This window comes from Parus major, chromosome 4, assembly GCF_001522545.3.
Source record: "Parus major isolate Abel chromosome 4, Parus_major1.1, whole genome shotgun sequence".
NCBI classification, from domain to species: domain Eukaryota; kingdom Metazoa; phylum Chordata; class Aves; order Passeriformes; family Paridae; genus Parus; species Parus major.
In genome coordinates this window covers 21,880,542-21,907,696 of record NC_031771.1, presented here as the reverse complement: position 1 = coordinate 21,907,696, position 27,155 = coordinate 21,880,542, and the positions used below count along the sequence as shown (strand labels likewise).

Genomic DNA, 27,155 nt, shown 5'->3' with positions numbered 1-27,155 from the left:
AATCTTACTCCCCCTCCCCTCCACGCTGATCATAACAATGTACTTTTCTTTTACAGCAAGCATTAGAGGACTATTGTGCCAAGGAAGATTATAATTGAATCTGTAAACTAAGCTATTTTTTCTAAATGTTTAGTATATATATTCTTTCTGATGTTGAGTAGTTTATTTGGCAGACTTGATGTTTTTACAGGAATGGAGGCTCTTATTATTAATACGTAGTTAAGGGTTTCCAATTGGAACCTGCTGCATGCCAATAAATCTTTGTGCTTGCACTCTGTCCAATTGATGTCTTTCCAATGGAAAATTCTGACTGTAATGTGCATTGTTCACATCCTAAAATAAATCATCTGAAAAAAGTATGAAATATTCATGAGATATGAAAGGATTGTATCTTTACAAATAAGGCTTTTAATACAAATACTTATATAAATATTCCAATGCTCAAAGCTGTTTTGGATTTTTCTTCCTTTTTTACTTTGATTCCTTAACAGTCTTCATACATATTCAATATGATTATATTTATGAGAATGTAAAAGTACATATCTCATGTCTGTGTCTCTTCAGGGAAAAAAAGCCAAAAATAAGATCAGTCTTTTGTGTTTGCTTAGTATCCTAAGCTGGGCTGTGTTAGTTAAAACAGAAGGTATCTTTCATATACATTTCTATAGACTTAATAGATATGTTTAGTATATAAGGATCTTTGTGCAAACTGTATGGAGTTTCCCTCAGTTGGGATTCACAAATGAATTCAGTAGTTTTTTACTGGGAATTTTGTGCTTTGAACAAGATTATTCCCTTAGAGAAAGAATAATTTTTAGACACCAAATGTTAAGTCTTTTGTTTCTCCTGTGTGACTTCCTGAGGGGTAAAAAAATAAATCTTAATTGCATTATTTAGTAAACAACTAGTAACCTGTGTCTGTATCTTTTACTGATAAATTTTCACTCTCGTGTTCTCTATTTAAGGAACACAAATTGCTCTGAAGGGCTTAAGATTGTGTGAAAAAGATGTTTCCTTTAAAAGACACCGTGATGGGTGCCTCCACGTTCTTTGCCTCGGCTCTGCCCCATGATGTCTGTGGAAGTAATGGCCTCCCTCTAACACCTAACTCCATAAAAATTCTGGGGAGATTTCAAATCCTTAAAACAATCACCCATCCCAGACTTTGCCAGTACGTTGACATTACCAGAGGTAAACATGGTGAGTATCTGTTTCATAAGCAAATTTTTTGTATTATTACAGTTTGGTTTTTGTTGTTTTTTTTTGGTGACAACATATTTTAAGGTGACTGAGCAGAATACTGCTTTCATAGCACCAGAAAGTGGCCAATTTTCAGTCTCAAAATTCCTGAATACCTTTGCTATGTCTGGCAGTATTGGCTCTTTTGTTTCTTCTCTGTAGACTCAAAGCAGAGATTAGTTGTCTGTCTTGTCTTGTTGTGTTACACTAAAAAATAAAAGCTAAGAACTTCCTTCTTTTTATACCTCACTAAAATTCCTGAACTCAATTGCTCTGCCACATCTTCGTGTGAAATGTGGAAATATATGTATTTTTGATGGTGAGCTCCTACACTCATGTTCTAATCTTGTGAATATGTTCATGTGATGGTTAGAGGTTTCTTGTACTTGATTTGCAGCTGGTGCTGTCATCTCGTGTCCTGGTTGCAAGCTTCCTGTTAATTATCTTTTGATTTCTTTAAGATTTCTCCCACTAGTGGTTATTTTATTCTAGTACAGGTTTGGAGGGTTTTTTCAGTACCTGTTATTACACTTATTGTTAGCTGAAATAAAGCTTCATTTGTTTCTTTCTGCTCTAGACATTATTTTGCAAGCTCAGCAGGACTACAGCACTAAACTTCCACAGAAAGTCTGCAGCACCTGTGACAATTTAAGTCATTCCCACCTTAAACTTCTAAATTGAGTATTCTCATGCAAAACTGCATTGTATGTATTTGATTAGCTACAGGATCTCATAAAGTAGGATTATTAATTATTTTCTCCTTTTAGAATGCAGTATGATGGAATATATCAGATTTTTACAAAATTAGGATATTGCCAACTCCAGATACTGAAGTATTCAGTGTGTCAGGAAGTTTTTTATGTGTTTTTCTTTGCCCTCAAACATGTAATTTTTTCACTTGCGCAGTCAGGAGGTCTAGAAAATATAATAATTTTCATTTGAATTTACTAGTACTGCTTGAAACAAAACCTGATATTTTCTTACAATATTGTTTGGGATGAAAGGTTAGGAAGTATTAGCTAACATAACATTTAATAAAAAATAAATAGTAAAACATGGTGGTTTTGATTAAAAAGAGTAAATGACATGAAGATTTATATGTGTGTATAAAAATGAAGAAAAAATACCTTCTTATAGTTGAAGTAACTTAAAGGATAGTAAATAAAATGTCTAACCATGAAGTCAGGAGACTGTTCTGTTTCAACAATGGTTAGAATAGCAGCTAATAATTTGGATAAAATATAGGAAATTTGGCTGTGAATTTTATCATTTTGATACTGGCAGAACTTTCATGTGTCAGTTCTATGCCCAGTGATTTAATGTCTGTGGAGTTCTGTTTGCAAATGTCAGTTTCCACTCTTGCAGAGAAATATGAGAGCAGACTAGGAAAACAATGCCAAAATGAATTAGATGTATAAATTCCCCCACAAAAGACTTTCAAGGGGGGAATATAAAAATGAAAGACAAACATTCAAGTGGATTTTTGTTTTTTGTAAAATTAAACCTTTTAAAAATCTATGCTAGCATTGTAGAAGGCAATCTCAAAATTTTTTCTTCTAAAGCAAACTTAAATGGTCTTTTGAATGGAAAAAGGAGAAACAGAGTTGAGTAACAAGCATTCCAGCTATAATGTGATGACTTGCATTCCTCAGTTTTCCATCTTTATCTTACAGTAACAGTCATTTTACAAAAATGTTTGTATTAGTTTAATTTGATTTGATTTTGAATGTCATCATTGACTGCTAGGTGACTGAAAGTACCAAAGCTTCTTTGGGAGTTTCCTCACATGCCCCTGTAACATCTGACACCTTTGTATTTTCCTACAGCATGGCTGTTGCTTTCAGTGCAACAACAGTTTTGGTTTTCCCTCCACGTTCAGAGCCAGCCCATCCATCTTCAGAATATATGGGATCCCTACAGCTCCATGTTGGGCAAGAGGTGCTAGAGCTGGCAATGAACTCATTGGCCTGTCAGGGCTGAAGCTCCTGTGCTCACCCTGAGTCCCTTTTCTCCAAGCTGGCCTTTGAATTTCTTCCATCAACCCAGTCACATATTGCTGTAAATTTATATCTGCTTTGTTTGAGACCTCTGTTCTTCAGTCGAATCTGACTGACATTGGCTGAGGGCTTTGATATTTCTTAGGAGATTACTGGGTGCATTGATAGTTGGATTAACAGTGCTTTGCATGAAGAAACTGGAAGGATAATTTTCTGTATCTCATAAACAAAAAATAATGGTGTTATCCATAAGTTATATATCTTGTAACATTTTATTATGTGTAATTTTTTGTACAATATATGTCAAAATACTTCAACATCTATCAAACACGTAGAATGATCAGTCTCTACTCTCAGAGTTTCACTTGGATTCCAGTTTTCTTACTTTTTTTTTTGTTTTTTCCCAAATCAGAGAGACTGGTTGTGGCAGCTGAACACTGTGAAAAGAGTCTGGAAGATTTGCTAAGAGAAAGAAAGCCTGTCAGGTAAGGTGTCAAGCTAACTCAAATCCTCTCATCATTATTCCACACCATCTGTGGCAAAATCTTGGCCCTTCTTTTAGCTTTACTGGTTTATCCAAATTTTATTCTGTTAGACTTAACCTAGAGACATTGTTCAGCAGATAAAAATATGCACCTGAAGTGGGAGTATTCATTTCTGTGGAATTTTGTTACAGAGAATTATCTTTTGTAACTCATAAAATACTGTAGTTTTGGGGTTTGCTTTTAAAAATAAAATCAGACCTGTGACAGGATATGGGTCCTTTTGAGAGTTAATGTGAAGGTTAAGTCTGCTAAGTGATGAAACACAGCTTTCACTAGAATGGATAGAATTTGGTGTGTGGTTTTTTTATTTATAGAAATCTATTAATTTATCATCTAGAAAGTGCCAGATAATATGCGCTGTGTTTGTGTTAGCATTTTTGTGAACTTAAACCTGTATGACAGTGTGTGTTGCAGAGGGATGTAGCTTGAGGAATGTTAGGACAATGCAGCTTCCAGTTTTCCTTATGATAAAGTGGTATTGGGTGTAAAGGGTTTTTTGTGTGTGTTATGTGTGACAGTTCTTCACACAGTTTTGCATCAGGTACCTATTGTGCAAAGTTCCAGAAGTAGTTAAAGCATCAGAAGCTCTTTTCATTCCTTTTTAATTCAGTTCTCACACTGTTCTTTGTGTGTCAGCTGAGAAGCAGCACAGACTGCCTGCTTCCCTCCTGACTGTTTTGGGAAAAGCTTGCATGTAGCTATTTTAAATTTGTAGATTCTCTGACAAAACTTTGTCAGATAGCAGATGAGGTCTATATGCACATCCATTATACCCTTTTACACTAGCATGTCTTTTGTGGCCTCATGAAGGATTTTTTAAATCTTTTTAGATAGGTTGGTAAGGTATGCAGCTTTGGGTTTTGTTGTGCTGAAATAAGTCAGTTTGTGATGTTAACTCAGCTCTTTGGACTGTGGCTCTGTTAAAAGTAGTTGCACAAAGCCTGGCTTTATTTTTTTCCTCTTGTCTTGAGAGCATTTTTACTGTAGTAAATTTTTCTACTCTCTGATCTTTCTTTTAATGAGCCATTTGGGATTTCTTCTGGAAGTTGTAACACTTGAGAATAAGGGCTAAAATATAGCCTGTATGTATATCCATAGTTTTAAGAGACATTAGTGATTAATCTACTGTAAATTACAGCTTTTGCAGTAGTAGCTAAAGGATAAATTATGTTTGCTTCAAATGACGTTTCTTGCAAGACTTACGTTTTCCTTTTCCTTTTATATTTTTTTTTTAAGAAAACAGAACTTTTTATTCCTATGGAGACCCAGAAACCTCCAGAAATAAGTTGGGTGGACCAATTCCCAGCTATTGCTTATGTCATCTGTATGTATCAGTTACCTTTGGAGGAAACATTTGGCTTTTTTATGAATTCTGATTGCATTGGTCAGTGATAACGTAGCTGGCTACACATCCAGAGCTGATGTGTGTGCTATTGCAATTAATTTTTTTAACTGTTTATGGAATGTGAGAAACTGCTCTTCTGGTTTCTAGATTAATTTTCCTTGTGCTTGCCAGTAACCTAAGTCCTTTACACCTGTACCACAAGCTGATATAAAATCAGCAGGAAACCTTCTATTATGTTAGTGCTGAAATCCAAGACGTTATGGACAGTCTATCTTTATATACATGTTGGAAAACAGGCTATACAGCTGTTTGGTAGTTTTTTGCAGTTAATCTTTGCTGAAGTCATGCATCAGGTGTAGCATACATTCCTTAATATATGAATTATATTTTTAAAAATAAATGTAGAAATGTTCTTTCTTCAATTAACTGCAGGCTTTCCCCAGGTTTTCTGATACTAATAAATCAGTTGCAGGTAAGGGCCAAATACTGGAAATAAGAGCTTCAAGAGCTTATCTGCTGTGTTCTGTCACAGTGCAGAAAGTGATTTTACTGAGAATACCACCAAACATTTGCTAAAAGTTGGAGTTGTGACATATTCAAGAATTCGTTCATTACCTAAAAATACTGTGTCAGCAGTCCCCACGAACTGCAGAGATTGTTTGTCATTGTCCTCAAAGTTAACATGCTCAACTTCATTTTCAAAGATTAATTTTCATTTTCAAAGCAAGTAAGTGTTTGGTAATTTATGGCCAGGTTATTTTCTGCTTTGAGTGTTGCATATTTGTGATCCTGGAATAAGCACCTTCTGCTGTAAGGACTCTTATCAGGTAAATTTCAAGAACTCTCCAAGGGAGGAGGAAATAAGTGTCAGCTGAAAAGGAATTTAGCTCTAAAGTGTTTTTTTGTTGTTTTTCTTTTTTCAGAGGATAGCCATGTGGACATAGTAACTGCAGTTAATGCTTCTAAAAATGATGTTAATCCTGATTTTCTTTACTGTGCTTCCATTGGGTGTCACAGTAACAGCAGGGGAGCTCCTTTGGAGTTGTGTGCCACAGGAAATTCAGGCTGCAACCATGGATAAGAGTGTATGATAAGGGTAGGATAAGAATTTTAGTCATTGATATAGGATGAAAATTTAGGCATTGTTATCCCATTTCTCACTAGACTGCTGTCCACTGTCTTCTCTGAGAGAGACTGGGTCATTGTTTCCTGCTTTCATATTCTAAATTTAGTATCCTGTTGTGCTCACTGAAAGGATGCACTTAATTTCAGTTTACAGCAGTCACACTTGTGCAAAATCAGCTCTCTGAAGTATGTTCAGGAGTCAGTTAGATGTTTAAAAGGCTGGGAATTCATGTACAGTTGCACAAAAACAGTAAATACCTGATTTAAGCTCACAATGGTTTATTGCTGTTCAGAGATTTGAAAATGTGTCTCAGTCTAGCTGGCTTCCTCTGTCTTCCTGAGCATACAAGGATTTTTTTTTTCTTGTGAATGAATTGAAAATAAGTCACAAAAAATTATGGTGGGTAGATGTTTAATACTTTAACAGTCTCACTAAAGTGGCAATCAACATTTCAGTTTTTCCAAGTTCCTAGTTGTTAGTGTTGCTACCAAGACCAGAATGTAGAATGTACATTTATCTTTAAAGTTCTCCATCTTTTAAACACATTTCCAACTACTCCTTTGAGATACCTTTTCCAGACGGTGTTAAAGGAGTTATTTTCTCTGCTCCTGTGCTGTTATAAAAGGAGTTGTGAGCATTTCCTTTTCTGTCATGCTTCAAGTGTGTTTCTTCTTTGAAGAAGTTGGTCTGCACTTGTATTCATAACAATAAAAATGCCAGCAAATACTGACATTTAACAGACTTTTGGCACCTACAGCGCAGTTTCTGGATTGGTCTTCAATTTGTGGCTTGGATGGTCTAAATCCATTCCTTTCTTCAATAAAATATAGTTGTCATATGTTTTGAAAGTCATGGTATTGAAAAATTACTAGTGAACCATCAGATACAAGGTATAGTTTGTTATACATGGAACATTTGATGGGAAGCAGACTGTGTCTGCAGCTGTTTACTAGATTGGAGAAAACATGATCTGATGGATTCAGATGAGTACATTTTATTTGGCTACATTAAACAGTTGTCTGTTCACTGATTGGACTAGAATTCTTCATGCCATCATTGCTGTTAGTGGGCTTTTGGCAAACTTGAAGTAAGACTGGTTATTAGAAGTTATTAGATGGGGAGGAAAACAATTTCTGAGTAGCCAGGCATTCTTCAAAAATATTTGTAAAACAGGTGCAAGTCATCAAAAGGCTGAAGGTTTTACATGATTTGTCTTGAAGAGCTGCATATGAGCAGAGTCTCATGGGCTGAGTGTATTCTGCTTTGAATCAAGTCTGTGCTGGAATTTCACATGAGAAATCCATATATCACAATAAGGCTGAATTTGGCAAGGATAAATTATGTAACAGTAAAATGAAGTAGCATTAATAAACAAAGGGGTTTTTCCCCCTAAGCATGTGTGAAGTTCTGTAGTTTGGGCATTTAGTGTCTATAGACTTTTTCTTTACTTTCTTGATAATGCTTTACTTGCAAAGATACGATGAAAGATTATCTGTTAGTCTAGACTTGTTTATATATTGTCCAGTTATGCTTTCCTTCATACAGAAGTGCTGGTTTATTTCTGTAAATACTTTTTAGCCTGACTGCAAATCTTCCTGTAGCATTCCTTTTAGCATAGGTTGTCTCCTGTGATTGCCTTTACTCTTACAAGAAAGCAATTGTTTGGAATGAAAAAGCTTGCATGAGGCATTAGAGGTGAACATTATTGCTTGAGATGTTTGAGTGATCTTTTTAGTTATGTAGCCAAATCCTTTGCTTGCAGAGTTGGTTGCACTGTTTGATGGCAGCACAAAGACATTTCAGAACACAGATGTGTTTCCTCCTTATATGTGACACATAACAGTGAGTGCCTGCTTGTTTCTTATCTTCCAGGAAAAAAAAATCCTACTCTTTGAGATTATGATAGTATCTGTCTCTTGCTATGAAAATGTGGATAAGATAGCTGTATATAATTGTCCTGGTTTCAACTAGGGTAGAATTAGTTTCCTTTCAGTAGCTGTTACAGTACATGTTCTGGATTGGGAATGAGAATGGCGTTGGTAACACACTGATGTTTTGGGATTTTGCTAAGTTTATCCTGAGTCAAGGATATTTTCCTTTGGCTCATGCTCTGCCAGTGAGGAGGAACACGAAAGAAACTGTGAGGAAGCAGAGCTGGGACAGGTGACCCAAACTGACCAGTGGGAGGATATTCCACACCATGTCATGCCCAGCATCAGCTGTGGGGAGTTCCCTGGAAGGGTGACTGGCCTGGGTCTGGGAGGGGGGTCTGGCATTGGTCAGTGGGTGGTGAGAGATTGTGCATCACTGGTTTTTCCCATTTTTTTCCCAATATTCTTATCATTTGTCATTATTACTGTGTTTCACTGTAGTGTCAATTATGACACTAATCTTATCTCAACCTACAAGTTTTACTTTGGTTCTTCTTCCCAATCCCCTGAGGTGGTGGGGAGAGAGGGAGGTTGAGTGAGTGGCTGCATGGTGCTTAATTTCCAATTGGGCTTAAACCATGACAATATAAAGTCTGTGGATGGGGAAGAAGTGTACGATTATTTCAACCTTTTGTTCAGCTGTGCTTTTTCTGTAGTTCCTTGTAAACACTTTATACAGATTTCCGTGCTAAAAGCAGTATTAAAGATCTTGAAGAGAAGATGAGTTATGCTGAGTTAATTGAGAACAAAAGTACTGGAGAGTTTTGAGTCTACAGTTTCTAGTGAAAGAGGATGTTGAGTTTCAAACAGAGAAAACACCATCCTCAGTGGGAGGGTGGCTTCATCCTGCAAAGATATTTCTGCAAGAAATTGTGTAAGGATCATGTTAAAATTCCATTCTGCGTTAATGAGCAAATTACACTAATTAGCTAATGTCTGAAAACCCAAATGTCAAATCTGTAGTGTGCAAATCTTAGGGGATTTAAAGCACATTATTAATCCTAATGTTGATTTATGATAGTTGTGTTTAGCATAAAAATTGCTGTAGTCTGTGAGAACAAGATGTGGTTAGTACATGGTTATTCTAACAAAATAGTATTTGACACTTCATCCTGCTTCTAGAAAGGGGGAAAAAAATGGAAGAGTGAGCACTTGTTAGACTTGCTTTATAGTGCATCCTTCAAGAAAATTTTATTTTCTTAAGTGCAAGTTCTTGCTTTTGGACTACTGAGCAATGTCTTCAAGGGAGCATTTGTCACTAATTAGGGATCAGAGAGCTGGTTTATTTAGGTGCACTGATGTGCTTGCAAACATCTCTCACGTCATTGTGGTTTGAGATTTGTTTCTTCTGTGCATATGGATATTCTCTTCTTGGGTGTGTAACTAAAGAGTTACCAGGGCACTGGACACTGTTTTTTTGAGAGTGTTTAGAAGGCTGGCAGATCAGGCTAGTTTTAAGGTTTCGCTCATTCATTAGAGTATACGTCTTACTAAAGCTTAGTTCGTGCAAATTGTTACTCACCACTCTGTACATGGAATTGATACTTACTGTAAATTAGCTGTGAGTATCCCAATACCACAGAGCTGATGCTGTGCAATCAACAGAGGCAGCTGTGGCCCTCAGTGGTTATTAGAAATCAAGGTGGTAAAGCTCAAGAGCTCTTCAAGTGAAGCATGAACTAATCTTTCTTCTACTATTATCTAATGCCTGATATTTTCATGTAATCAGCACTATCCAGCCCCTGCAATGTGTGATTTCCTGTACTTCCAGTAGTACTTATTTTATGTTTTGCCAGTCATCCTTCCTATGTATCTGGGACTATGTCCTGCATATTTATGTCCTGCATGGTTCTGCTTCTCTTGCCCTTTAGTCTCGCAAATTTTGGTGTGTATTTCTCCTACATGCAACTGCAGCCCTCTCTATTTGCCCCTTTGGTGATCACATTTCTCTTGTCACTTTCAAGAAAATTTAGTATTAATTGTGTGGTGATTGATAAATTCCTAATTTATAGTCACAGGCATCTGCTTCATCTACACGTAAGTTTATGGTTACTGCTCCAGATAGGTGTTTCCTGCCTGTTGTGATGATGTGTACTGGTTTATAGATCAAAGTGATGTACTTCCTAGCAGCTTTTGCAAGATTAGTTGTTAGCTATGAAATTCCTAGCAGCACCAGTGCTTATTGGCCTAGTTGTAAAGTCCCTTTGATCACTTGAATTTGCAGGCTGTTCTTCTCTTGAAACTTCTCATTCTGTTTCACTTTTTAGTAGTGTCTGTACCATTGATATAGGGATCCAGGTTTTTGAAGGTTTGTGCAGTGTTGGAAGATTTGTTCATAGCTTTAAAAGTTCTGTTGAAAATTTTTAAAATAGGGGAGAAGGGTTTAATTAGGAAAGTGGCTTGTTAATAATGTTTAATCCTCTCATAGAGATGCCTGCAAAAATTAATTTTAAAAAACCAATCCTGTCTGACTTCAAGGACAGCATTATTTATTGATAGCTAGTTATGATTTCTTGAGCTGTCAGTTCAGTTTATACTGCCACACAGCTGCAACAATGTTAACTGCATCAATAATTAACCTTCATTTTCAGCTTTTCTTTTAAAATATTTCATTGATCAGAATTTTCTGATCCACCCAGAGCACCGCAGTGAGAGTGAGGGATTCTGTCTCCTTGTATGATGAGGCTGGGACCCATCACTTCTCTTGTGGTGTGGAGGAGAAAGTCAGTATGGCTGACATTAAGTAAAACTCTATTCTCATGCCATAGATAAAGGTCTTCCTTAAAATTAAAGTAAAATAGGAAGTTGTACATTATAACCTCAAATGGGAGAAAGCACTCCTATGGTCTTAAAATGTCAGATCAATACCTTGCCCTCAGTTGCAGCAGGGAGAATTGATGGAGTATTAGTCACAATGTATGGCCTTTTAGATGTGCATGCATTTATTCAGGGGAGTCCCAAAGAAGGCAAAAGATTTTTGGATATCTGACTTCAATTATCTTAACTCTACTACTTTTTATGAGATCACTCCTTTTGGAGAAGGAGAGGAGAATGTGAGATGTGTTGTTTCCTTCAGTGAAATTTTGGCCCTGTGACATGTATATCATGCTATTGAAGCTACTACTTTATTGTATATTTTGGGGTCACTGTGTTTTCCTCCTGTTAGGTTTTGTTTTTTTTGTTGTCACCTGTGCATCTAGTTCTGTGATGTTACTCAGAGTGTATAGTCAGTGGTAAGAATGCTGAATCTCTGATTGGGTTTTAAATCAGAGCTACTTCACCTAATTTTTCTATCTAGTGACTGAAATAATTTATTTCATTGCACTTATTGCACATGGTAAATTGTACATTGCACATTGCACAATGTAAAGTATCACTATTGCATGTCACATACAGCATATGAGCCAGCTGAGGCTAAGATGCAAAAAAAACTTTTTAGAAGTTAATCAGGGGCAAAATCAAAAACTGCAAATGTCTATTGTCATTCTCGTTCTGGGCATTTAACAGGATGGCACCAGAAGTTTGATTAAAATAGCACTTTATAAGGTGTAATTACTTTTCAAAACTATTTTTTTCACTTGATTTCCCATTTTTTGGGATGAACGCTGGATGTCCAAAAGGAATTAAGGTGCAATGTTTTGAAAATTTTTGGTTTATGACTTGCATAATTTAAAGTGATAAAGTTCTGAAAAATCACCTGTCTGATAAAAAGTGTTGTGTTCAATGTGCTCTATATATAAAGCTTTTCTTTGTCTGTTCCTTCATCTGTTCTTTTATGGACTTTTATCATACATTACAAGTTGAGACCTTCGTAAAAGTGTAACATCATCTGTGCTGCTCTTAAAGTCATGCTTGCAGTTTAGAACTTTTTTAAAGGAATGAAAGGACTTTCTGAGTTTCCTCAGGTGAGCGATGAACTTGTTGAAGATATCCTGTGTGAAATAACCTTGTGCATGAGTTAGTGACTTCTGAGGACTCTTGTCTATAAAATTCCTTTTTTGTGTGTGTCTTATTCTCTGTTTGTTGCATTCCTTTCCAGTTCATTTCATTCTGGTAATGTGAATGCATTTCCAAGTAAATTGGCAGTGTTTACAATCTTAGTCCCCAGTGTCATTTTTTAATCAAACACATAATAAAGTGCTAAATAAACTGTTCCCACCTGCATCAAACTCTTTATATTCTGTATAGGGTATTTTGTAATTTATTTACCCAGGAAGACCCAATTTATCTGCACATCTGGTTTTCAACCCACTTCTGCTTTCTATCCAGTTTTCCAGCTGGTTGATTGAGGAATAAGGAGGTCAGATGGCTTTCTTGAGGTCAGCGTAGTGATTGTCTCAGCTGGGATTATACCCAAACTTTATCCTTTGCTGAACCACTTGGCCACACCATTTCTGACCAGTCTATCCACATTGTTGGCAATAATGGAACTAACTGCAAATGTCATTTTCTTTGTTTTATAGTTTTGCTGCTATTGAAATATTGTCACTTTCATGAGTGCAGAAACATTACATCTGTTCACAACCTGGTTCCCTTTCACTTTGAACACACACAATTTTTTGTGATGAATCTCCTTCCTGGATTCCAAATGTGTATTAGTTTCACAAGTTCAGGGATAGTGATTGATGATGTTGCTGGTTTGTGTTGCTCTGGTGTGCTTCCTCAGGGCAGATCCTGTCTGACACTCTGCTTTGGGAGAGGAACCCATGTTTTCACTCCTGTGTTTCAGTGCTGTTAGCTTCTTAAGAATCCTGCTTGTTGAGATTCTTTTTCTTTAGAGTTTACTTTTTATGGGAATATTACAATGTTAGAACAAAATGCCCAGATTTAATAAAGGAATTACTAAAATGTGCATTGCAGTGTATATACCTGTGAAATGTTAAATCTGAGGAAAGAGAAACTCAGAAACTTGGTATCCTCAGCATAATCTTACCCTGTTTGGTCTTGCTCTTCTGGTTCCAGTTTTTGTTAATGTTTTCCTCTTTCCTTAAATTGCCACTGCACTGAGGAAACATGACTTAGTACTAATCCACATGTACATCTCTAGTACTTACAAAATTACAGGACTCTGTGCAGTTAAGTAGATGGCAAGGAGGCTTGCTTTCTGATACCAGTCCTGTTTTGTTTTCAGATTCTGGTGGGGCCTCTGTTCATTTCACTTGATGAAACATTCTTACCCAAAATAGTCCTTTAAGTACTGACACGCTGTCAGTATTTTGCAGGCACAGCTTTCTTCCTTCTAAAAACTGGATTGGGAGCTCTGTGTTGACTGATAAAAAGGCATAAAAATAAATTAAATTTATGACTGGCCATAACCAGTTAAAAATACCACAAATGTATTTGTAAGAGGCAGAAGTATTTCTGCTTTCCCCAAGATTTTGCTCCTGCCTTCACTTTGCTTCCAGCCTGTTGTTTTTGCTCCTGTCCTGCTGTACAGGTACATAAATGTGTTGGGTTGACACTGGCCAGACACCAGTGCACTTACGAGAGGTAGTGGGATTGATGCCCACATTCTTCACCAAAAATTAATCATTGCAAAACCAGCACAACCACTATGTACTGATTACTACACTGGAATAGCTGCCTCTGTATCAAAAGAGGAGATGACAGAGTCTAGAAGGTAGGACTGGACGCAGTAGCAAGACAGGAAGATCTTTGGGGATACCAAATTACTCTTTCATATTAAACTGTTTTATTTTAGCACTGAAAAAAGATGGAGAAGATGTATGTCCAGTTAATTCCATGAATGTTCTTCTCTTAAAGATAATGGAGTGAATTTGTGTGTGATTTGCATTGATTTTCCTTTAAACTGGAGGGAAATAAACTTTTGTGAACCTATAACTTCCATGTTACTCACATAAATGCTGAACATTCATCTCTTTGTTGTTTCTTTTCTCACATTGGAATTATTTTCATCAGACAGTTTAATAAGTCAAGCCTCTTGACCCACCCATGTCCAACCTCCAGCTGTGTGCTCTGCAGTCCTCTTGTTCTTTAGTATTCAATGTCATGCATGAAGTAGTTTTTATTTTCCCTTCAGCAGTCTGTGGTGTGTGTAGCAACTATCATGCTGCTGGCTGTCAAATGCATTTTTTCACAATTGCTTTTCCTGCTCCAGAGTTGAGCAATGATAAAATAGCAGGGAGATTCTACTGAAAGAATTCTTGATGGCTTTGGAATGCCACAGGAATTAGTAGGTGATACTATGAAACATGATGCTTAGGAGGCAAACTTTTGTTTCATCCAGAAGAAATCTTGGATTGGAGGAAGTAGGAAGTCAGGAAAATATTAAAGAAAATTTCATATGTGCTTGCTCTGTACTCTGTATTCCCTTTCTCCTAGGCAACCATCTGCCTTTGCTATTTTTTGTTTGTTTGTCTGTTTTTAGGTTTGGTTTTGTTTTGTTTTGGAAAAAGGATAGTGGTCCGAAATAATTTTTGGTCTGAGCTAATATGATTATATTTAGGATTTGGAAGACCAGTAATTTTGTCTAAAGTAGAAATAATTAGTTGCAAGAAATTGTTTGTTCCTAGAGCATCCTCTCTTGGAGTCCAGTTCCCACTTCTGCAAGCAGCTGCATTATCATTCCCATTAATCATAAATTAGAAGTTAATAAATAGCCACTTAAACTGAATAATATATAGGTAATATTGCTATGGTCTTTTCAGCAGGAATTCAGCATACCACATTTTTGTCATAAATTTTTTGATTTCTAAATAAAGCAATTTTTTTTTTGTTTGATCTTGTGTTTATGTTCATCTGTGACTTGAGCAGTTCTTAGCTGTTTCTTCCCAGGTACTGCTCACTCACTACTGGGTGAGTATGCTCACTCTTAGCTTTCCAATCCCCTGATCATTTTCGGGGTTTATTGTCTTTATTTGGTTCCTGATAATCCATCTTTCTCACTCTCTCTGCTAAAATATGATCCTTTGGAAGAAGATAGGACTCTGGCTATGCCAACTTTTTCTAATACTTTCCCCTTCACCCTGGCCCAGAAGCTGTTCTCTTTCAGATCAAGGAGTGCAGTGGGTAAACTAAGAAGCTTTTCTTCCCCACCCCACCCCACCCATCTGAATCCAAAAAGTGGCAACAGTCTCCTAAGCACTCAGATTATTTCATCAGTGGGTTTGCAGAACCACAAGAGATTGAAACTCTGCTAGAACATCTGTTTCCTGACAGGTTAGTTTTATTATTCCTGAAGCGAACTTCCAGAAAATGTTTTTGTGTCCTTAACAGTAAAAATTCAACAGACTAGAGATCAGGCTCACTGCTAAGTGGAAAAGTTAATGTTTCTTGTGAAGGCACAATGCAGCCACCTGTGTACTATTACAGTGTGGAAATTAGTCATTTGTCTGGTATAGCTTTTGGTCTGACAAGTTCTGGAGGTAATAAAACAATCCTCCTTTTTGTGGGTTTTTAAGTAGACTTCCCTTCTCTCTCCACCCACAAATGCCATGCACATGCCTCTCTTAACCATGCTGGGTTTTGTACTGTTGGCTGAACTTGCTCCTATCAACTTGTAGAGATTTTTTTTCCCTCATCCTACTTACAGGGTGGATCTGAGGGCGGAATACAGTTCTCCTTAGTGCATCCTTTTCTATGCATTCAAGTTATAGCCCCAAATTTAGTATTGGTTTTAATCCTTACAGTTTTTTAATTCATGATTTCTAGTATGAAGGAGCACAAAATTACCTCTTTTTGTGGCTGTGTTTCTTCTCCAAACCAGGATAATGATTGAATTTAACCAGTTTGATTTTACACCCATGTGCAGTCCTTTCTCTTGAAGAGAACCCGTGTTTAGAGGCCTGGCTGACTAGGCTACAGCTGAATAGGTTTTTTGGTATCCAGACTGAGGATTAAAATGCAGATAGCTTCTTTAATGTGTGTTCCTTTTGCAAATAAATTTCTGTTTCTTTCCCCGCTGGTGGAGAGGAGCCACCTTGTTGTAGAAGGGCTCCTGTGTTGTTTCTAGTGCTTTTGCTGTTGTTTTATTCCCTCCACCTTCTTTTAAAGGATACTGATCCTTGAAAAAAGGTGTTGATGCCTCTGCAGTACAAGGGGCCCAGTAGTTAAACCAGGGCTACATCTATCATAGTTCAGCACTAGCTAGTCTTTCGAGAAACAGGCTTCCAGCTAAGTGGGGGATAAGTTACTGAATCTGCTCAGATCTTGCCACCAACACTGGATTTCTGTAAGTGTTGTCCTCATTTAGAACAATGTTTTCTATTTATGGTTTGTTTTTTTTTTGAAAAGTCAAGCTGACCTGGAGCCTGGAAGCAGCTTTGTGAGTGTACCTTCTGCATTTGCCAAAGGCTGATGCAATGCTTGCGACGTTGACAGTGGCTGTAGTGCCTGAGACAGAGCTGAGACCTACTGCAGCAAGGGGACAGCCTTGGTAGTGATCTCCAGTAAGGCTGGGAACATCAGCTGAACTTGGCCTTGGGAAGTTTAAAGGAGAGAAATCTCTTGGGCTTGATAACAGCAGTAAGTGTAGTTGTCAGGCCGTTTGGGATTAAATGCGAATCTCATGGGTTGTAACCGCACAGTGTATTTTCCCTAATAAATACGGGCTGCACAAGGTGCAGCAGTGCAATGCAGAGCTTGTTACACAGATTTCCCTCTCTGCTGACCAGTGTGAGGTGCTTGGCTCAAAGCTTCTGCCCAGCAGGGTGGCATCAAGAGTTTAAGAGCACTGAGCATTGAATGCATATTGAAAAATAGTTACCACTCGTGTACTGATCCTTGTGACGATGTGAAGGGTTTATCTTAAAGAGCAAAGAGTCCCAAAGCAATATTTTCATGTATTTTCCCGGGTTCTGGGGTGTTTTTTTAATTAATTACAAGAGAGCTTGGAGAATAAATGGGTGGCTGGCGCCCCCTGGCGCCAGCACAGCACACTGCCTTTCTCCAGCAAAGGCCACCAAATTTCGTTTCTATTAATAGTTACTTTTGGTTTTTTAATATGCCATATTTACTTTTATTTTTTAACACAGGGAAACAATTTTTAGGCTAGAATACCTCATGATGTACTAATTGTTCATTTTCAATTATTTCCTTACTGGAAACATGAATACTCCATTACTTATTTTTCATGTCTTGTTTTGCAAAACTGAGCAGAATATGAGAGAGGGGATACTGTTTGCCACCATTATCACTAGGATTTGCATTGCAGGCAAAAAAACACACAAGAAAGCTGAAGACTTTTAAGGTGATTTTTTTTTACCACATTCATATGCCTAAGAATGACTGAGGGGAAAGGTACACAGCTAATAGTGTCTGATGCTGTGGAATAGGATTTAGCTTATGGGTGAGAGGTGCTAGGAAGAGAGGAACTAAATGGTTGTGGGGTTTTGTTTTGGTTTTGTGGTTATTAGCTATGAGGTTTTGGTCAAATTGCTAAGAACTTGAGAATCACTTTCAAATACTAAGACTTAAGATACAGCAGTATGGACATATGTTAGAATAGATTCCCTTTGTGCTTAAAATTTTTAGAAGTATGTATTCATAACTCTTGTGATTTACTTCACAGGTGTTCTAGATAAAAGGTGAGGGTCTGGAGGATAGCTGCAGGCAGGTTAACTTAGTCACGGTTTTTTACAGTATTTCTGTATTGTACTAGTCTCAGAATTTGTTTTAAGTGTGGATTTTGTCAAAATCTAGCTCTGATGACAAAATTTTGTCATTCCATCAGGTGTTAATAGCAGCTGATGAAGTTGAATAAAGAAATTAATTTTGATATTTAGATAGTTGGCTTGTCAGTGTCATCATCTGGAAATAGTGTGAAATGCTCCTCCTCATTTTGCTGTTACACAAGGTTTTAATAAGCAAGAGAAGGTAGTGAATATCCTCCAGAATGTTATTGTATGTTATTTTTTAACAATGAAATACAAAAAAAGGGGATGTAAAGTTAGGTCTTTATAAGTAGATATGTTTTGATTTTTGGACATTGTGTAAACCAGTGCCTGCAGAGGAAAAGTTACCAAAAATATCTGAAATGGCTGGCGGGGAGTAGACAGGAAGAGTAGAAAGTTAAATAGAATCTCTCTTGGTGACATGAGATCTGAGCCTTTTGTTGTTAATTAGAGTGCACTTTGGAAGTCTGTTATGGTGATCTGTATAAATTCCTGATCAATTATTCACAGAATTTCCTCTTTAAGGCTATCAGTCTTTAGAGGAAATGGTAACCTTGGTCAAAATACATAGTTATGTCAAAATGTTTTGGGTGGTAAGCTTTGTTGTTTCTGTACAAAGATGGTGAGGTTGATACTTCCAAAGTTTTGAAACAAAATGTGCTGAAAACGTAGTTTCTGCCCTTTTTTGTCCTTGTGTTAGATTTTGAGATGACTGAAGACTATAGGTATGATCTAGTCAGGCCTCTGCCATCTTCTGAATAAGCTCTATTTACTATCTGAGTTTTAAAAACTTTTTGTTCAGGACTTTTTTATGAGTATCAGTAGGAGACTTAAAAAGAGCAAATGAAAATAAGGGAGGGTTGAGATTTTTTTTATTTCCTGATTAGGTAAGTTTCTAATGAAGAGAGTATTTTATACTGTCAGCATTTTCTACACTTCCTAAGGACCTGTTCAGAGTAAGAAACCTAGTTGTGGGATTTTGAGATGTGTGTGTGGCACTGAACATACCCCAACATATTCAATGCTGATCCCTTACAATTTACTGGAATTGTAAATGTCTCACATTTGTTTGGAATAGCTGTGAAACACTACATTTTTACAGATTGAAAAGGAAAATATTCACTATAACATGTTGTTGATTTGTTTGGGTTTTTTTCCAGTTCTTCAAAGATCTTATGCATAGCATATGAGGTTTTGCAAGGTTTACAATATATGAATCAGCATGGAATGGTCCACCGAGCACTCTCCCCTTGCAATATCCTTTTGGATCGAAAGGTACAGCTACAGGAATAAATCTGTGGGTTTGTTTGCTGCTATCAAGTGCCGTGCTGTGTCATAGATGGAGACTGGATAGTCATAGCACTTTTGATATGGATAAAGATCTGGGAAGTTGTTTTATTTTTTTTTTTTTAAAGTACAATTTTCCATCATTTCCTAAGTTTCAAATGTAATGCTGAATTTATTTTTCTGTTCTATCCCAAGCCACACATTTTCTCCCTTCTTCAAGTGGTAATCTACTTGTCATCATTGTAATTAGTCACAGCACCTTCCTAGCTATTTGAATAGAATACTTCTTATGGCTAATTAGCTGTCACTAATATTTATTGTGTTACATGGTGATATCATACTTGCCTTTTAAGATATTAAGGTATTTTTTTTGTTCATGTTAAATTATTGAAATTTAAGTATCTGTCATTTCTGTTATCACAGACTATTGAGTTGGCAGGGTGGAATACAATTTCTGTTCATAAATGTTGAGAGAAATTGATAGCTACTGGTGTCTTTGGAGCAGTTTCTTCATCAGAACCAGCAGCTAAAGAGTTGAACCTGCCTGCATAACTCCTCTATCTATCCTTTTTTAAACTCAGCTTAGGTGAAATAACCAGATCCTCCCCTTGGAAGGGAAAGAAAGGAGAGGACAAAAATAAGGAACACATATATTTTTGTATGCCTGTAAACAAATAAAAATCATAATAATGATCTAACATGCAAAAGTACTTTAGGATTTTAAGATACTCCTAAAATCAATAAAAGAACAGAAGAGGGCTGTGAGACAATAAACTACTAAGCTCTCCCTTACCCTTTGAAAGCTTTCTGATGTAGCCTTCTCTGTTGCACCATCTGGAGGCTGGCTGAGTGTAATTCACAATCCAGTGGAAATAAGGCCTCAGTTTAACTTCTGTGCCTAATTTTTTGTTGTTTTGGTGTTAGCAGCTCTTTCTTCACAAATAAGAAGAAAGTGCCTGGAAAAACTGCTTGTTGAAAATATGTAATGCTACTGTTAAGGAGAGCAAGATGGTAATGAGTTGAAGGGAGATCTGCAGAAGCAAGGCTGGGTAAATGGAAGAATTGAGGGAATATTGGTCATGTTTAGGGAGTTCTAAGAGTCAAACAGGATGAACAGTTTTCAAAAAGAAAAAAATGTTTGGTGGAATATTTAAACCTTTTTAATTTACTGAACTTAATTAATGCTGTAAGTTTAAAAGTTCTGATGTTTTTCCAAGCAAAGTGATTTCCTTAATGCTCTTGAGAAGTAAAAGCATTAGAAATAAACATATTTTTAACTTGCAGTGCACTTCTGCATAATAGATGAGGCAGAAACATAAGAAGGTGCTTTTTATATCTTTCTGTCCTCTGAGAGCTAATGCAGTTTGAAATTATTTTTGAATTTTGTTTTTAACTTTTTTAACTTAAACACAGATTCTTCCAGGGTTGAATTCTGCTGCTCTTGGTCATTTATTTTTGCCTTTTCAGGGACACGTGAAGTTGGCTAAATTTGGACTCTACCATATGACTGCTCAAGGTGTTGATGTTGATTTTCCTATAGGGTAAGGATGTAGCTACATAATACAAATATATCAGAGATTTATTTTTTCAGAAAATATATTGTGTTTCAAGCACCCTTTATACAGAAGCTTCTGATAATGTCATTGATGAGATTGTCATCTGACTAGGTGAGATGAACAGAAAAAAGAATGGCTGCCATGCCAGCATGTTACCATAACTGTCATGTTATCCTTTATCCCCAGATTTGCCTTCAGATACTAATAGTTCCCTATGACTTGGATTCCTAATTTCAAATCTGGGAAAATGCACTGTCAGTGCTTTGCTATTACCCACCAATGTAGGCTTTCTGTCTCTTGATAGTTTTATGATATATTTTCAAGTGATCATACTGTATGACAAACCACAGCTTTGTTGAAGTGAGTTTTTTGTCACTTTGGCATTTTTTGAGGTCCCATGTTTTTTTCAGATTAAATACTGAGCTTATTCTTAAAGACATGGCCAGAAGAAACTGATGTTTCCTTTCTGATGGTTTCAGATTTTTAGATACTGTAGTGAATTGTTGACAAAAAGGATAGTGATAATATTATTTTAAAATTGTCTAGTAGAAGGTAATTTATGTTCTTAACACTTTTTGTTACTTTTTTTGCAAACTTGAAAGTTATTTGCTGGGAATACCCTATCAGTGGAAAAAGTTACTGCCATCTCCCAAAGTATGAGTGAGTCTAGGATATACTTAATATCCTAATGCTGAAACTCAATCTGTTTTCCCTAAGGTATGTAAGCATACCACTTTGAAAGGTGAGGTTTTCTTTCACAAAACAACAGAGCTAGAGATTGGGATTTGACCTTTAATGTAGTAAACACTACGCTGGAGTGAACTTTGTTGCAATGTTTAGATTTTGACTGAATAAAATAGGCAGTATTCTGTTTTCTCAGAATGCCAAATGATTCTGATTATGTAATGGGAAGTCAGATTTTTTGGGCAGAAGGATAGTATCTAATGTTGCTACATCTTTCTAGGTACCCATCATACCTGGCACCTGAAGTAATTGCACAGGGAATAGGCAAACCAAGTGATCACACTCAGTGTGAGAAGCCTCTGCCTTCCGGCCCGAAATCAGATCTGTGGTCTCTTGGTATAATATTATTTGAGCTTTGCATGGTATGTAAAAGAATTTGACTCTGGGGGAATAGTTTCAATAACTTGATTGCTCTTGAGTGTGGGGTTGATGACACCCTGCCCATCACCCAAGCCCAAATGTCAGAATATGTTAGCATTCCTACCTGGACAGTACTGGTTGTTCAAGGAATAGGATGCATTTTAGTATATTGGATGCTTGGTATATGCATTAACCATGAAGGATAGTTACCTGTGAAGCCACAAAAATTTGACTGCAAGGCAGTTCCATTTAAGAGAAGTTATTGATACATTTTTGCTATATTACTACGTGAAACTGTTTCTGCCATAGCTGGGGTAAATGAAGTTTTTTGTTCTTACAAATAGTTTTGATATGTCTAATATTCACATGTAGAAGCTTATTTCACTGGTTTTGTATAAAGATGGGATACAGTGTTATCTAAATATTTTCATGTCATAGCTGTTTCTTTCAAATTCAAGTGTAATTTGACGTTGTTATTTTTTTAGGGGAGAAAATTATTTCAGAGTTTGGAGATAGCAGAAAGATTGAAATTTATACTTACGTTAGGTAAGTACCACAAAATGATTTTTTTTAATTTCCAGGTAACTCTATGATTATAGCTTTACAGACTAATCAGCTTATGATTCTCATACTTACACTTGGCCTTTGTCATCTTTCATCTACAGATTTAAGGAGGCATTTGTAGTGTGTTACTTCTCTAGGGAAAGTATGGAGCTGGATACCAGGGAAAAAAACTTGTGAAGAGCTGGAAGTATATTTGAGTAAGGGCAAGCTGTTGAAAAAAAATAAAAGACAATAAAATATCCTCAAGAATTATAGTACTTTTTATGTTTATTTGTTGGTTTGAGTTGCGGGAGGTTTCTGAAATGAGTTAGGAATTGATGACACTGAAGAAAACTATCCCTATAGTGCCTGTGTAGTAATGGGCCAAGCAGGGAGAAGCAGGACTCAGATAGGAAGACAGAAATAAAGAGAGATGAGAAGTGAACTCAGCTTTTGTCTCTAGTTTCACCTTCAAACTATAAAACATCACTGCACAAATAGAATTTTGGCTTAGTATAGATGAGTCAGGAAGTGGAACTATCCTTGTGGCTTTTAAAACTTGATTTCTGGTGGTGTTTATGTATAAACCATGGGAAGGGGAAAGGCATGAGTTTGCAATTTGAAGCTTTAACAGTAAGTTATTATAATCCAGAGTGAACAGCAATAATGTTAAAATTAATTGCTGTCAGGAGAAATATCTTTTTCATTCAGCAGCTAGTGCTTGAGTGCTGGAATTGTGACTCTTCTGGGGATTTGGTAACAAGGCTTCCTGAAGCATCTCCATACCCTTCAATCTGAATTCAAGGTGTTGGTTTATCCACTGAAAAGCTTTCATGTGCTGACTTGGGAATTATTTGTTCAATAAAGTAGTGACAAGAAGTTCTAAAATACTGCTGATATTATCTGCAAGGAGCAAGAGAGGCAAAAATTACTTCACAATTCATGTAGGCACCCTTAAGTTCTTCCAAGGAATTTTTTTTTTTTATATTTCTATTTCTAAGTTGAAGGGCTGTTTTGCTTTATTTGTCAGAGACTGACACTCTGGACTAGGCCTGTAAATAGATTTTCACTGTAACCTTAGATGTGCTCATTAACTTTCCTAGACTTCTGTCTGCATAGGTTATAATCATTTTCATTTCTGATTTTGATAATTCAAGTGATGTAGCAATGTCAGTAAAAAGCCAAAATAAAGTGCTTTTTATTTGAGTGGACATTTATCTGATATCCTGTGTAACTGGTATAATTTTATTATAATCTTTAACTTTTTATTGTTCTGTTTGTTTCTCAAAAGGCTGTGTAGATGATATTGTAACTGTGTTGGCTGAAGAACATGGTTGCCTTGATATTATTAAGGTTTGTGAAACTCATTTGCTCTTCCATGCTGTCCTACCCAGAATATTTCATTATTGCTGCATAGTATTTTGCGTATTTATTTTAATAATTCATTTGGTCACTTACTGTGTTGCAGTATGATGAAAACTTTTGAAAAACTACATATCTAAGATCCTCTTGAATAGTCACAATTGTTAATATTCTTTCTTAAAATTGCTGTCAGTCTCACTAAATGTTAATGCTCTCTGAGTAGTTTAATAATCTATAAATTTTTTTTTAAGTTTTGCTGATCAAGTATTTTTCTTCCAGAAATTAAGTCTTCTATCTGGTCCACTTTACACATTCTGATAGTATAGGTTTATATAGTTCAATTTTTCCTTACCCACAAAAATTATCACTGAATTTCAGTGTCTTTGTAGTTTGGGACATAATATGAAAGAGTTCTGATTGATAGCAGAAGGAAGTTGCCAGGTACTGCATTGTTTCCAGCAGGGTACAGAATATCTAAATTAAAAAATAAGTGAAAGGCTGCATACACTGCAAATTTTTCAGATTTTTTTTCCCCCTAAATCAAATATAGGATTGGGAGGTGAGAAGAATTGCTTCCCCAGAATTTCAGTCTCACACAGCCAACCTCAGGTGCATAGGTGTGCAGTTTTATTGCCCTCAAATGAGTAGTCTGTATGTTAAAAGTTAAGTATGAGCCAAGTGACTTGCTGAATTAAGACAGTAATAAACAGACCTCCTCCATATTTTTCTTTTGTTCCAGGACCTTCCTGAAAATATCATAGCTCTACTGAAGAAATGCCTTACGTTCCAGCCTTCTAAAAGGCAAGTACTCAGTCCAAAGGCCTGGTAAAGGTTACTATGAAATTAGAAGGACTGTCGCTGAACCTTTTTTTTTGAATACTGCTGTTTGGGCTACCTATAAGAAATTCTCAGTTTTGTGCTTTTCACTGTTTAAAAGAGAAGAATTAGAGGTCTGAATTTGGGCTGTAAACAGACTAGTTTGTTGCACTGCATGAATTAAAAACATTGGTCTGAAATCCAATATAATTTAAAATAACTTGCTAATATTTATTACTGGGGACCTTTTTTGCTGAAATGCTACATTTTTGGGAGCACTTTGCTCTAATTGTTTTATCCTCTTCTCTTAATTTAAGGCCAACTCCAGAGGAATTGCTGCATGACAGTTTGTTCGGTGAAGTATCCTCACTATATCTTCCCTTCCACAAACCTGCTGGTCTGTTCTCATCTTCTCCAAGGTGTGCCAATTTAACACTACCTGAAGACATAAGTCAATTATGTAAAGGTAAAAGCAGGTAGTGGGATAAATGTTGTTGGAGGGGGAAGGAAAAGAAATTGTTATTGCATTTTCTTTCCAACAAATTATTCTCAGAGACTATTAAATGTTACAACACTAGATTAATGCAGTAAGTTGTTTAATGGAGGGAGACATGGGCAAACATGTTTTGAGTGATGTGTGCAAGCTGAAGGAGTCAAATCTTAATTTTATGCCTCAGCCTCAGGGCAAAAATAACATTAGCATTCAAGCCCGTGTTGCAAAAGCAGCGTCATCTTTTGCCTTTAGAATTTGAACATGTGCACGTATAAGGTAATTTTTTTTCCACTTATTGGTAATTGAATTCTACTAGATCATAGCATGAGATGATCTTTGGAAGTACTGGAAAACAAAGTCTTGATGAAAGAGGTCACATTCTGGACTGAAATATTAAACTTCGAAGTTTTAAACTATAGTATGTTGAAAATGTTATTGCTCTTAAATCGTGATTAGTTTTTTCTTATGAACTTGGAGATATTTAGAAAATCTCATCTAGACAAAGATTTTTTGCCTTGTTAGAATGAGTGTGGTATGTGAAGGGAAGAGAGATTGTAACTACTCAGTAGGAATCACTTGTTTCTTATTTTAACTCTTAGTCTGCCTCTTAGTGCTATGTACAGAACAGTTTTATTTTGTTTAAAAGCACACAGGAAGCAAAAGTTCACACTCAGTGTATTCATGTGAGGGGTTCATGGCAAACTGCAGAAATACCTGCTTTTTTAATGACTTCTTTCCTTGAATCTCCTTAAACAGCACTTGCAAAGGAAAGATCACCTTTCCTCTAACTTCACATTAAGGTTATGACCTTTCAAGCAGAATAATTTTTTTTTCAACAGTATGTGTTTAGAGTTGTAGAAAAACTACCTAAAAATCTGTAATTTATTTCTGTGTCATTTCTCCCAACAGATGAAGATAATGATTACCTAGCAGAAAGATCAATTGAAGAGGTTTATTATCTCTGGTGTTTGGCTGGAGGAGACTTGGAGAAAGAGCTTGTCAACAAGGAAATCATTCGATCCAAGCCACCTATCTGCACACTTCCCAAGTTAGGATGGAGAAGCACTTTAATAAAAAGGAGGATGGATGGATGGATGGATGAATGGGTGGATGACACTAGCAATTACAAGAGAACATCTCAGTTTAGAGACCTGTACATGTAGAAAACACTGCAAATGGCATTTGTGAACAGAAGGAAATAGTCACTTCCCCTCTTATCCAGTTTAAGGGATTTGAATGCCTTGTATCTGTCACCTGAATGTAGGTGCTTTTCAGCTATGAGGGAGAAGTATTTTCCACCATGCTGTCTATCTTGAAGATGAGGAGTTAATTTCAAAAATTAACTCTAAGTCTAACTCTAAGTGACACTGAGAATGCTAGGTTAAGTAAATTCTGAAAATCAGTTTCATATGGTCTACTTTAAAAATATTATAATAATGGAAAATTTGTGTACACTCTGTCTTGGATACCTTTGTATCCTTAGATGGACTGCAACAGAAAAGGTCAGACTTTCGCTTGGGGTTTTTTGTCATGATAGGAACTGCCTTTCATATGATAATATTTCCTTTTTGCTTTTCACAATAAATGATAGGCCTGATCTGTGCAAGATCAAGGAATAAAAGGGGATATTAATCCCATGTCTCATAACTCTTTCTTTATATGCAAAGCAAAGTTATAGAAAACCTGAAATGTGCCATTTTACAGAAAAGGCTGTCTGAATAACTTAAGGTGATTGTATATTCTCTTGATAGCAGGTTTCATGCCATGCAGAGTGAACATAGTATACTTCTAAGACTTAATACTTTGTTTTAAAGAAGAAATTTCTTGATGTAAGATTTTTTTTTCCCTAGCTCAAGTCCTGAGTTATAAAATGACCCAATTCTTTTTTTTTTTTTGTTCTCATTTTTGAAGCTTTTTATTAGAAGATGGTGAGAGCTTTGGGCAAGGACGAGATAGAAGTTCCCTCCTGGATGACACAACTGTGACTTTGTCTCTGTGCCAGCTCCGAAACGTAAGAGTGATATTGTGCATTTCTTATGTTCTTCTCTGCAGAAACATTTGTTTAAAGGGAATATTTAACAGCAGCTCCTACTGCTGTTTTTACCAATGGAACTGGCGCTGATTCCAAGAGAACACTTCTTAGTGTCCAATTTAGATTCTGGTTTGTGACATTAAATTG

General features: G+C 36.4%; 1 protein-coding gene across 14 annotated transcripts in view; it reads left to right on the top strand.

Annotated features, from left to right (window-relative positions):
* Positions 1-27,155, top strand: part of TBCK (TBC1 domain containing kinase) — an 88,428-nt gene that overhangs the window by 2,854 nt on the left and 58,419 nt on the right. For 13 of the 14 annotated variants that reach the window (XM_015623935.2, XM_015623937.3, XM_015623934.3 and 10 more), the window contains exons 2-12: positions 966-1,200; positions 3,649-3,721; positions 18,976-19,090; positions 20,570-20,643; positions 21,623-21,764; positions 22,248-22,308; positions 23,597-23,658; positions 24,407-24,468; positions 24,801-24,949; positions 25,886-26,024; positions 26,888-26,987. In XM_015623935.2, the coding sequence (XP_015479421.1) occupies positions 1,008-1,200; positions 3,649-3,721; positions 18,976-19,090; positions 20,570-20,643; positions 21,623-21,764; positions 22,248-22,308; positions 23,597-23,658; positions 24,407-24,468; positions 24,801-24,949; positions 25,886-26,024; positions 26,888-26,987 (1,170 nt within the window). In that variant the 5' untranslated portion in view covers positions 966-1,007. Of the gene's footprint in view, positions 1-965; positions 1,201-3,648; positions 3,722-5,024; positions 5,106-18,975; positions 19,091-20,569; positions 20,644-21,622; positions 21,765-22,247; positions 22,309-23,596; positions 23,659-24,406; positions 24,469-24,800; positions 24,950-25,885; positions 26,025-26,887; positions 26,988-27,155 lie in introns of those variants that run through there. The other variant, XM_015623942.2, reaches the window with a different exon arrangement.